Here is a 13,277-nt window from a genome sequence, read left to right on the forward strand (position 1 = left end):
GTACAAGTATTGGCTAGATCTTTTTTTTATGCTTGACATCTGCAACAGATTCCTTCTTTTTCACTTTAAATTCATCCTCTGTAGGCCACAAGAGCATAGAAGATTTTAGCCTCTTCAAAGCAGCTGTCATTGCATTAATGTAACAAGGAAATTATCATATCAAATCATAAAAAGGTGCGTTTTTGTAATAGTGATTTATATATATATATAATTGAGCTGTTTTTGACATATTGCATGTTTACATATCAACTTGTCTTCATAGTTAAGAATTTATGGAGACACAACACGTTAAAATAATTACTATACTTAATATTAGGAAAGTAACATTCGAAGTTTTTGAGGTTGAAACGCCAAATGTATTTTTTTTATTATAGCAACAATAAATCGGTTCACAAGATCTTCCACAAAAATACCACTAAAAACAAAAAAGATTACAAGAATGCCATATCCTATGTTAGAGGCATTTCAGAAAAAAATAGGCAGAACACTACATAAATACAACATCAAGACTATCTTCAAACCCCTGACAAAATTAAAAAATTTACTCAATTCTTCCAAAGATCCTCTTCCATACCTGGCCCACCCAGGAGGTTTACAAAATCCAATGTACATGTAACCTACCCTACATAGGGGAAACAGGATGCATGATCCTAATCAGAAAAGACAAACACAAACGACACATTGAATACCTCCATCATGATAAAACAGGCCAATCAGACCATGCACTCCAAACATACCATAAAATTGACTGGAAAGGCACCAAGTCCCTACACTGCACCAAAACCTGGTTTGAGAGAACATTCAAAGAAGCCTGTGAAATGCTAAAACACTGTCCAAACCTGAATATAAATGACGAATTAATCATTCCAGGAATGTGGAGGACCCATCTGCAACCCTTATAGCAACTGGAACAAACCCAGAAAAAAATCTCAATATGAGAGAACTTTAGAAATGTTTAATATAGTTCTGTTTAATTTATTTTTTAAAAATATTTTGTTTATTTTTTATTTATTTTAATTTAATTTTAATTTATTCTTATACTTATCCGTTTTTTTAATTTAATATTAATTTAGTTTTTCCACAAGAGGTCAGGCTAGGTAAAAGATTAATAAGCAGTTAGATTCATTTTACCTTTGTAAAGTGCAGTAGCATATAGTGTGGATTCTTATACATATATGCTTTCCTGTTGATGACCTCAATACAGAGGTCGAAACATCGAATATTACTTTCCTAATATTAAGTAATTATTTTAACACTTGTGTTGTGTTAAATTATTCTTAACCATAAATTCTTAACTATGAATGCTGACCACCGTGTACCCTTAAAAGAAAGAATATTAACTTGTCTGATTTTGCCATTAAAATAGGTAGATTGAAATCAAAACTGAAATGACTGAGCAGATTCTAATAGTCCCCAAACATCACATTTTGTTTATATTTCATTTTTTTAATGAAAAAAAAAAAGGTTCAGGTATAGCAATAAAAAGGACAAAAAATATATTAGCTCCCTTTCTGTTTAATTTATTATTTTAGTGACTCTTCAGACCTGTTGTAGTCACAGATCACCTATTTATCAAGTCCATACCTTGTATGGACTTGCATAAATTTGTATAACTTTAGGCCTAAAAATAATATTTAATATTGAAGGTTTCTCCAGTGTCAAGCAAGATCTCATTGCAAATATTTGCAGAGATAATGATTGTGATGTGCTCTGCCTGCAAGAAACTCGCAGAGGGGAAGGTGCTGCCAGACCTTACATCCATGGCATGAAACTCATCAAAGAGATACTTGTGATAAATATGGTAGTGCAATATTTACTGAAGAAAACATAATTCCATCATCTATTGACTCAACAAACAAGAGAAACATTGAGATTATTACAATCACATTTAAAAATATCTCAATCACTTCAATTTATAAACTGCCAGAAAAACTTTCTCCTTCCCTAACATCCTCCTCAATAATAGTGCATACATGACTAATGTTGTATTAGGTGACTTTAACAGCCATAATATTAACACAAAGCCCAATGAAGATGGTGACCTTGTTGAAAAATGAGCCGAAAACTTCTCTCTAAACCTGATACATAATCCTAAACTCCCTGCATCTTTCAACAGTGGCAGATGGAAGCATGGCTATAACCCTGACCTCATATTTGTTGGCTCAAAAATATCCAACATTTGTGTTAAAAAGGTTTTAAATCCCATTCCACATACTCAACATAGACCTATAGTGCTTCAATTCAATCCAGCCATTATACCTCACACAGCCCCTTACAGATGACGATTTAATTTCAGAAAAGCTAATTGGAATGGTTTCATGGAAGATCTTGACCGATACATGGGGCCAGTCCCTCTAGAAAAGCTAGTTGGAATTTCATTTCAGAAAAGCTAATTGGAATGGTTTCATGGAAGATCTTGACCGATACATGGGGCCAGTCCCTCTAGAAAAGCTAGTTGGAATTTCATTTCAGAAAAGCTAATTGGAATGGTTTCATGGAAGATCTTGACCAATACGTGGGGCCAGTCCCTCCAAACCCTCAAGAGTATCTCCAATTGATAAGAATCCTGCAGAAATCTCCACCGAACACATCCACCCGAGCATGCCGCACAAATTATTCCAGGCTTTTCCAATGACATACAATCCCAGTATAGGCTAATTACTTATAACTCTACAACACCAACTGCTTCTTAGGGGAGACTATTTATACAGGAGAAAAATTATGCTCCAAGATGGCAAGGAAATAGAAGCCATTGACATGATTCATAGTAGCATAAAGGCATGGAGCTTTATCAACAGAATTAGGAAGGATTCCACTAAGTCAAATGAGCATCCACAGGTAACAGCTAATCAAATTGCTCACCAACTGCTGCTGAATGGAAAATTCCTAAAGAGCACCCAAAAAATAAGATATTTAGAACTCCAAGTGTGGAACAAAATATGATTAACTCAGATTTCGTGATTGTTGAACTCACTGCTGCAATAAACCTATTAAAACCTAGAAAACAGGCCTTGATGATATCTGTAATGAGAAAATTAAACATTTTGGATACAAGACTAAAGAGTAGTTATTAAACCTATACAACACTTGCCTCTGAACAACTATCTTGAGGCATGCTAAAGTGGTGGCATTTCTGAAACCAGGGAAAATTCCAACCAAAGCAAGAAATTATAGACCTATATCACTACTCAGCAATCTGTTTAAACTCTATGAATGATTAATTTTGAATAGGCTACAATCCCTAATCGAACTACATCTTATTGCTGAGCAGGCTGGTTTTAGACCAGGCAAATCCTGTATATCACATTGTAGGCCTAACTGTAGCATATGATGCTATAAACTATCTCACACTCAGAAATAAAATATATGGAATAACTAGAGACTATTGCCTTGTCCTCCTGATCCAATCACTCTTGGAAAACAGACACTTTTTTTTTTGTAGAGGGTAGGAAGGGGGTGGGTAGGAAGAGCTGCTAGCATCATCAAAAAATTAGCCTCCCCCAGTGTGTTATCACCATTACTTTTCAACATCTACATCAATGATCTCCCCATATTTTCAACAACTAGAAATTTTATCTATGCTGATGACCTTGCCATAGCTACTCAATCAAATAATTTCACGTCCACTGAAACTACTCTATTACCTGCCTTAAATAGCCTATCTATATATTATAGCAATAATCAATTAAAACCAAATCCCTTGAAAACCCAGACTGGCCTTTTCCACCTTAACAATAAAGAAGCCAACAAGAAGCTACAGATTTCTTGGGAAGGCTGTTATATAGAACATTCCTGGAACCCAGTCTACCTTGGTGTGACTCTCGATCACACTCTTTCATATAAAACACACATAGAAAAAACAAAGGCAAAAATTAATGCAAGAAACAATATACTAAGAAAGCTTATTTCCTCCAAATGGAGTGCAAACTCAAAGAGATCTTCTGCCTTTGCTATTCATCTGCTGAATATGCCTGCCCTCTATAGACCAGATCCTTCATGCTGAAAGACTTGATCCAGCCTTGAACGAAAGCTATGCTTAATTACAGGATGTCTGAAACCAACACCATTAAAAGGTCTGTATACTTTGGCTAGTATTCACCTTCTTTAATTCAAAGATCTGCATTCTCAGCAGACGAATGAGCACCACCCACTATTTGGCAAGACTACAGTGCCCCAAAGACTAAGATCCCGACATCACTTTCTGGCAACCAGTGAACCACCTAAAAACCCTACAGAGACAAGACTTCAACAATGATTTGTACTATACCCTGAAAGTAATACTGGTATACCAACAGCCAAACATCTTCTACATGGTGCCCACTTGGATTGGAATACTTCAAAAAGCCTCAGCAGACTACAAATGATAGGTATGCTACCCCCCTCGTATGTATATATTAGACTGATATAATATTGACATAAATATGTATTTTATTTCATACTTTTCTTGAACTTTTTAGTAAAAGGAATAATATATGGATTTATTACTTTTGTTAGTGAACTACAGAATGTAACTGATTTAAAACAACAACTTAGAGGAGACATTACACGTCTAAAAAAGGATCTGGGATGCAAAATAGCTGAATATAATGAGAAATGCATGGAGGTAGCAAAACTCAAGGAGTTAAATGAGAATCTAGAAAAGGAAAATGATTGTCTTGCAAAACGAAATAAAATTTTGATATCCAGTGATTCATTACACTCAGCAGATTCTAAAACAAATATTGCATATGAAAGGTAAATATTTTCTATTAGTTAAAATATCCACTTTCTACCAGTTGAAAATTGCTCATTTTCATATTAAGCATAAAGGTCTTTCATATTTGCCATTTACAGTAAACTATCTCGATTATAATTTTATTTATTTTATATTTTTAACTGAAGATAAGAATTAAATTAAATTTAAATCATAAGCATTATTGTATTGCCATTTTATTTGCATGTTTTCTCTATAACCCTTTTCTTATCCTTTTTTTTATTCAATTTTTAAGAATAAAATTATTTTTATTAATTTTTCTTTTCAAGCTGGAGTGTATTCCAACCAGGAATAAACTACTTGAAAATATAAGAAAAAGGAACAGTGACAGATATTTAGATAAGCATTATAGCCTGTTTTGAGAAATAGGCATGCTGACCAGAGAACTTACTAATTAACAGACATACTATACTGGTCTTTGTGGCATTTGTTGCATCAGCCAGAATCACCAACTGAACCGAAATCATTTCCAATAATTTCATTAATAGTTTTTTTTTTTTCAGTTAAATGCTATATATTTTTTTATATATTTTAAATCCTTTCATAGGTGAGCAGAATCAAATATTAGTTAAAATAAAAACATTTGGAAACAAGAATTTGAAAACTTTTAAACAAGTTGTTTAAAAGGTTCGAAAAATCTGTACTTCATGATAGTAACTTACTATCATGAAGTACAGATATCTTGAGAAAGTTACTGCTCTGGGAAAGAAGAAATATCAAAAGTTCCTGGCAAGTAAGTCAGCAAGTGTTCTAAAAGAACACAGAAAAATATGAGAATAGTATGTACGAAAGTAGCCAACCAGAATCATGGAAAGATTGATTAATGGATGACCATCTGAATTGCTGTTCAGAAGATAGAGTATATAGAAAATAGAAGATATAGAAGTTAGAAAATATAGAAAATGCATATCACAATATTGGCAAAATGTTGTCATGGCTATTTAAAAACTTCAAAATGGGGAAAAGATTATTGGAAAAAGAATCAAATGATAAAGTAACATAAAAATATATTCTGGATGTCGACAGTAAATACTTTGAAAGACAATTAAGTGAAATAAGCAATTACAGAATTGTGGTAGATAAATTTTGATTGTGTTCAGTACATGAAACTGTGGGAAGTAATGAAAAAAATTGGTTTTCCACAACACATTATCAGGTTGATAGCCAACTTGTACAGGGAGCAAGAAGCCATGGTAAGAACAGGTGTTGGATTGACTGACTGACTTCAAGTTGGAAAAGGAGTTAGGCAAGGTTGTTTAGTTTCTCCTCACTTGCTTAGTATATGGGGAGGACATCGTGCGTGAAGCATCGGATGAGCTCAAGACAGGAATTAGGATAGAAAGTAGATTGATCAGTAATCTGAGGTATGCTGATGATACAGTACTCCTTTGTAATGACATGGAAGAACTAGGACTAATTCTTGACAAAGTTAACAAGAAAGATCAGTAATAACAGAGGACTTCAACTCAATCCTAGCGAGACAAAGATTATTGTTCTCAAAGGAAATACAAACAGGGAAGCTCTTGAAAAACGAGTGTACCTTAATGGAGAAAGAATTGAGGAAGTCAGCAAGTTTGAGTACCTTGGATCCATTATTAATGTGATGAATTGCTGTTCAGAAGACATCAGAAGAAGGTTAGAAATGGCTAAAACAACAGTCAGAGACCTGTCTAAAATCTGGAAAGATGGAGCTATCTCCATGGGAACATAGTTGAGGATTTTGGATGCAGTTGATTTTCCAACGGTGACTTATGGATGTGAGACTTGGAACCTAAAGAAGTCAGATAAGAAACGAATATCTGCTTTTGAGATGTGGTGTTAAAGAAAGCTGTTGAGGATATCGTATACCGAAAGGTGTACAAATGAATGGGTGTTAGAAAAGATCAGTAGAACTTAAGCTCCTTAAGGATATTGACAGAAGAAAGTTAAAATATTTTGGACACATAGAAAGGATGGAAGGGGGACGTCTCAGAACAGTAACAGAAGGTAAAGTTCCTGGAAAAAGAGGAACGGGTAGACCATCAATGAGATGGATGGTGTGTGTGTGTGTGTGTGTGGAGTGACTAATCTTCAGAGAGTTGAGTCTTCTGGAAAAGCGAACAACAGGACTGCATGGCTAGGCTTGGTGTGGCACATCACCGAGCATCAAAGTGACCATACAGCATCCGTAGATGCCCAGTGAACATATAGATATAGGTAGGTAAATTGTCAGGAGGGATTCAATACTTGAAGTAGCAAAAGGCCATCCGAAACCTGACATGTGGAAAGGCATCTGGAGTAGTGATAAATCTTTAATGTGGAGGTATAAATATTTTGCAGTGGCTACATTGACTGACATGGTCAGAAGGTCACATGTCATGTAATAGGAATAGAGCTCCCATAGTACCTAATTATAAAAAAGAAAAATACAAAACTGAATGTAAGAATTTTAGAGGAATTTCTCTACTGATTATTTCAAGTAGGTTATATGTAAGCATACATGAAAATAGCCTAAAAAAATTTATGGAAGAGAAACCTGGGAAAGAGCAGGATTCAGGCCAAATGGTGCTGTAGACCAGATCTTAACTTTGACAGTTAGTTTAGAAATCACATGAAGCATCTGTATTAAAGTTTTGCAGACGTGGAAAAGGCATGAGATAAAGCAGCATTTTGAACAGGTTTTTTTTCTTGGTATCTTATCACATGTTCCTTCTATATTGTAAGTCAGCATTTAGAATAAAAGAATGTACAGGGACATGGTTTAATATAAAATCTGGTGAAACAGTGGTGTATATTCTCTTTCTCTCTCTGCTGTTATTCATTATAAAAGGAACATATAACAGAAACTGGTATTAAGCATGATTTGAAAATCCAAGATATTCAACTTAGTTCTTTACTTTATGCAGATGATGTTATACTCATAAATAAATCCAATTCATATCTTCATGATAACTAAATCAGATAACTACTGTGAAAATTTGGTATGAAATTGGTAATGAACATACAAAAATTAAAATACAAGAATATGGAACTGCATTCTCAATGGAAAAACAGGAAATGATCAACATTTAGTTTTAAGCCAGATAAAACAAATATCACTTAAATTTGTGTGAGAATTAAAGTCAGTCAAGCAGTATTTAGATGTGAACTGTAAATTCAAATATACAAATGCTGTTGATCTAAACTAAACATGGAGGGAAGCATGTCACCGGTGAAGTTATTTGTAAAGATTGAAAGATAAGAACTGCTTGGTCGACACAAATTAAAGAAACAGTTCATGGAAATATTCATCTAAAAATTCTTGTCCAGTAAGTTAGTGCAATTTTAGAGAATATAGAGAAAAATATGAACGCTGTGTAAAAGTAGCTTAACATATGTCTGAAGATTTTAGAAGGAATATGCAATATAAATGTGAAGGTGGGTGTAAAATGTGTTTTGAATACTACAGTATAAGTAAAGCTTAAAAATTGAGAAAAGAATGACAGAAGGAAGCATAAATTATAAAAACTGAATGTTAGGAGTAATTGCTTTGAAAAAAATTACTGTATTAAATGAGAGGAACACATTTCACTGTTGATGGAAGTTTTTTCACTTGGCTATACTTCCAATTATATATTTGGTTTAATACTTCAGACGCAAACTTTGTTTACTTACACTTGGATAAAGGATTAAACCAAATATATAATTGGGAGCATAGCCAAGTGAAAAAACTTCCATCAACTATTTCTGTGATATGACTTCTGCATTACTTACACCTTAGTATCACCACCTCTGTGTCTGGGTCTCACTGAAAAGACCTCAATAAAGGTCGAAACCGGTCTGGGTAGTGACCCTTCCCTTAATGTATAGCATGTACATGTATGTGCTTTGCATTATGGGATACTAAGGCAAGTGATCAGAACTTATCCCACCTTTACCACGAGTTGCCCCAGGCCCGAAAACACTTTAGGCGCAAACTTTGTTTGCTTACACTTGGATAAAGGATTAAACCAAATATATAACATTTCACTGTTGTCAGTAAAAAAGCTAACTGAAGTATGACAGCTGGAATTTAACCTGAAATATTTAGATTTTCAGTATAGAAATTTTATAGCAGCTACCCTGCGTAGTTTAGAAAGCTAATCAGAAGACTGTATTCTAGATGATTGGAATATAGCTATTAAAGATAAATAAAACTTAAGATGAGAACTATAGAGAATTTCTTATTGAGCATTACAAATAAGATTCATGCAAGCATACTTGAAAAGTGATTAAGAAAAATTCTGGAACAGAAATTTAAGGAAGAACAAGATAGGTTCATGATAGAGGGCTATCAGGATCATATTTTTATATTAAGCTAAATATTTTCAAAAATACTTTTTTATTAAACAAGCATTCATGGACTATAACCAGTTTTACTATAAACATCTGGTAAGTTATGAAAACATAACTTTGTCAAGTTTATTTACTTATCCTCTCTGTGCTGTTGTTTTTTCTTTGCTTATGTTCATATTCTTTCAGATGTGGCTAATTAAGACATCCAGATATTATTTTTATGGGTACTCCATGGAGTCAAATGACTCATCGCAGGAGATCCACACTAACACAATACCTATCATACATCTCCTTAAACCTATTTTATGTTGGGGCACTAACAATCACCTCTGGTGATGCGTTCTTCTCATCAGCGCCAGCCTGACCAAATTTTTGAGTGTGGGCAAGATTTTTTTTTCCGCCCTTCAGTCGAAATTGTATATGTATATATAAAAATTATATATATATATATATATATATATATATATAGTGAATAAATAAAAAAAATATTTTTGTGTTTATTATATAATGAGTACATAATTTTAACACAATAATTAAATATTACATAAATCACATTAAATATGACAAAACAAATATCAAAAATCTAAATTAAGAATTAACAGTTTTAATTATTTAAAAAAAAGAAACCTTTCTAGTCTTAATTTCGGCAAAAGACTTTACTACTACTTCTAGATCTAATATCTTGGTTATGTCACTTTCAATAGATAAAGTGTCTAAGCCATCTAATCTCAATTGGGACATTGTGGACCTGAAATAATTTTTAATGTCTTAATTTAGAAAAACTGCGCTTTGCACTTCCAACTGTAGTTGGGATTGTTAAAAGAATTCGTAGTGATGTGTACACATTAGGAAAAAGACTTATGCAGTTATTTGCACAAATATAATTTAATACTTCTTTGGGAGAATAAATCTATTGCTGAAATATCTTTTCGATCACCATCAGACAGATCAGTTTCTAAGTCGAAACAAGCTTTTTTTACTGTATCATTATCAAATTTTAAGTTACCAATGTTAAAGAGAAACCCAAAAATCGATTCATATTTATTTAGCTGTTCAAATCTCTCAGTAATTGATGTTATTGCTGAATCAAGAATTACAATAAAAAATTCATTTGAAACTGTCGCTCAAAATTAGTAATTGATTCGTCAGGACATTCATAATTGAATTGAGTTTTTACATGTCAAATTCATGTGCTGTCGTTAGTTGGGAAATCAGCATTTAACCCAATATTTAGAGCAAAGTTTTGGGCTTGGTGCTTAACTTTCAAAAAATTATTTTCGCTTCTGTATGACATCAAGAATTTATTCATGACATCTAATGATTTCAAGGCTTGCATAATATTGCAAGAGATATTTTGCAATTGTTTGCTAGATGCATTGACCTCACTTAGAATGTCATACCAAACATCATCATCAAATTCCTGCCATGTACCCTCAAGGGGTGTACAGGATATGATAGTATTACATGAAAAATTTACATCATTACTAACTTCCTATCTACAATTTTCCTCCAGATCAGTCTGTTACTTGTCAAGACTCCAATATTATCAGATCTTATATTTCTGTCGTCTAAGGCACTTTGTACTGTATCAATCCACCGAAATCTTGGTGGATTGATACGGCAGAGAACACTTGTTTTGCCAATCTTTCCTCGCCCATTCTGTTTAAGTGACCATACCACCTGAGATTAGCTCTGCTAACGCATTCCTGGATGCTGACAATGTCAAGTTCTTTCCTAATATCCTCGTTTTTAATATGCTATTGCCATCTGTTCATGCCTCTAATCTTTCTCAGGATTCTAATATCTGTGGTCTCTAGTCTTTGGTCAAGTGTTTTACTCCTGACCCAGCTCTCAGATCCATAAGTTAAAACTGGTTTGAACACTGTCTTGTATATAGCTAATTTAGTGTTCTGACTAATTTCTCTCTTCTTCAATATGAATTTATTCAATTGACTTCCTACTATACCCACTTTATTGATTCTGTTGTCTATTTCCATATTTAATTTACCATCATCACTAAAAATCGTGCCTAAGTAGCTGAAATGTTTTACTTGTTCCACAGGTTCTCTTTTCACAATGCAGTTTACATTTTCAACGATTTTGTCTATTTTCATTGTCTTTGTCTTTTCATTGCTGACCTTCATACCATAGCTATTACAACAGTTATTCAATTTAGTCAAGGAATCTTGCAGACTCGTAGTGGATTTATTGATAAGTATAACATCGTCTGCATAAAGCAAAGAGCTGACATTAACACCACCAATTTTGATATCATGTTTAATACCACTTTGCTTCATAATGTGATCCATATAGATAATGAATAACAGAGGGGATAATGTACATCCTTGTCTCACACCAGATTTAACATTAAACCATCTTCCTGTACTTCCTTCAATTCTAACTGCTGACTTGCAACTCAAATAAAGACTAAGTATTGCTTGATATAATGTCCCATATATCTGTAGCGTATTGAATAGCTTCTCTCTTTGCACCTTGTCATATGCCTTTTCCAAATCGACAAAACTTAAATACAGATCTTTGTTATATTACCATGATTTCTCCACTATTTGTCATAAAGTGAAGATCTCATCCTGACAGCCTCTATTTGATCTGAATCCAGCTTGTTCTTCACCAAGCTTTTCTTCTACAATTCTTCTCAACCATTTCTCAAGTATACTTGCATGTATCTTACGGAACACTCAGTAGGGAAATAACTCTGTAATTCTCACATTCAGTTTTATTTCCCTTTTTATATATGGGTACTATGAGAGCTCTACTCCAATCATCGGGAATTCGTCCCTCTGTTCAACCTGGTTCCCTGGTGAAAACAACGGAGGCCTTGTTTAACCGGGCAACGCCCCAGCCGGCATGAAATTTTGTCATGTTGTACCATCATTTTGTAATTAGGTTTAAGCCAATAAGAATTACAATTTGGTCAGCTAAATCTCAAATTGCCAGCCCATCCTCGTTTGTTCAGTATCCAGGTAGATACCCAGCAGGGCAAACCACGAGAAGGTGAGGATTGGATATTAGGTCAGAAGCCCTGGTCGGTTCTCCACATTCCTTTAATGGCTATGTGGAGGTCTCCTCTCAGTTATACAGCTTTGACCCTTAACCAAACAAATGTGCCAAATATAAACTTGAAAGAATTATTTTTTTTGCTAACGAATTAGCTTCCAATTTTGTTTTAATGCCTTGTTGCCCAATTAAACTGTCATCTTCTGTGATGATAATTAAAGCTTCATGTATTTCTTTTACTTGATTTCGTATTGCTTCAGCTTCAACGTGACTTTCCCATCTCATCGTGCATAAAGGTTTTAAAGTAAAATTTTGGATGTGGTTTAGAATAACTTCCCATCGATGACTTGATGAAGAAAAGAAATTATAGATTGACTGAATAATGTCAAAAAAATAAAATCGTATCTACTTGCAGCTTGCTGCATCACTCAATACCAAGTTCAAGGAATGCGTACAACATGGAACAAAAAATGCTGTATGATTTTTGTTCCTTAAAAGTGCTTGTATCCCTGCATTCTTCCCCTTCATATTTGACCCATTGTCATATCCCTGACCATGGATATGTTGAATATTTAAGTTTTTTTCTTCTAATAATTTTAAAATTACTTCAGCCATGCCACTTCCTGTTGTATTATTAATTTTAATAAAATCAAGAAATCTTTTCTCTATTTGTATAACATCTTGGGTTTCTTAATTTTTTTTATAGAAACATATCTTACAATTAAGGACATTTGCTCCTGCCGCGAAATATCAGTGGTGGTATCCACAATTATTGAAAAATACTTAGCATTCATTATTTTAGATAATTTTTCTTTTTAATTTCATTACTCAATATATTAATGATTTCGTTTGTATACATTTTCCCAAATAATGAAACGTGAATTTCATTGTTTTTTCTGCGTTCTACATGTTTTTGTAATATGCTGTCAAATACGGCAAATAATTCAATCAGTTTCAAAAATTTTCCATTATTATTTGTATATAGAGTATCTGATCTTCCTCTGAATGCTATGTTTTCTTTTGCAAGAAATTTAATAACCAATATTATACGTTTTAAAACATTCATCCAGTGTTCTTGTTCTTTTTTGAGTAATTTTAGCTGATGTTGATCAATTGTAGTTTCAATTTTTAAACGCTTTTCCAAATCAATCCATTTTTCAAAATTATTAAAATGTTGTTGAGATTTTTCGTGGCACTGAAGAACTTGGGATAT

The 13,277-nt window shown here is 33.4% G+C and overlaps 1 protein-coding gene across 2 annotated transcripts in view; it reads left to right on the forward strand.

Annotated features, from left to right (window-relative positions):
- Positions 1-13,277, forward strand: part of nopo (TRAF interacting protein no poles) — a 128,872-nt gene that overhangs the window by 56,615 nt on the left and 58,980 nt on the right. For both annotated transcript variants that reach the window (XM_090410248.1, XM_090410249.1), the window contains one exon: positions 4,495-4,734. In XM_090410248.1, coding sequence (XP_090266374.1) covers positions 4,495-4,734 — 240 coding nt within the window. The remainder of the gene's footprint in view (positions 1-4,494; positions 4,735-13,277) is intronic.

This window comes from Typopeltis vanoorti, chromosome 20 (genome assembly GCF_054136105.1).
Source record: "Typopeltis vanoorti isolate ZY-2024b chromosome 20, IOZ_Tvanoo_1.0, whole genome shotgun sequence".
Classification (NCBI taxonomy): domain Eukaryota; kingdom Metazoa; phylum Arthropoda; class Arachnida; order Uropygi; family Thelyphonidae; genus Typopeltis; species Typopeltis vanoorti.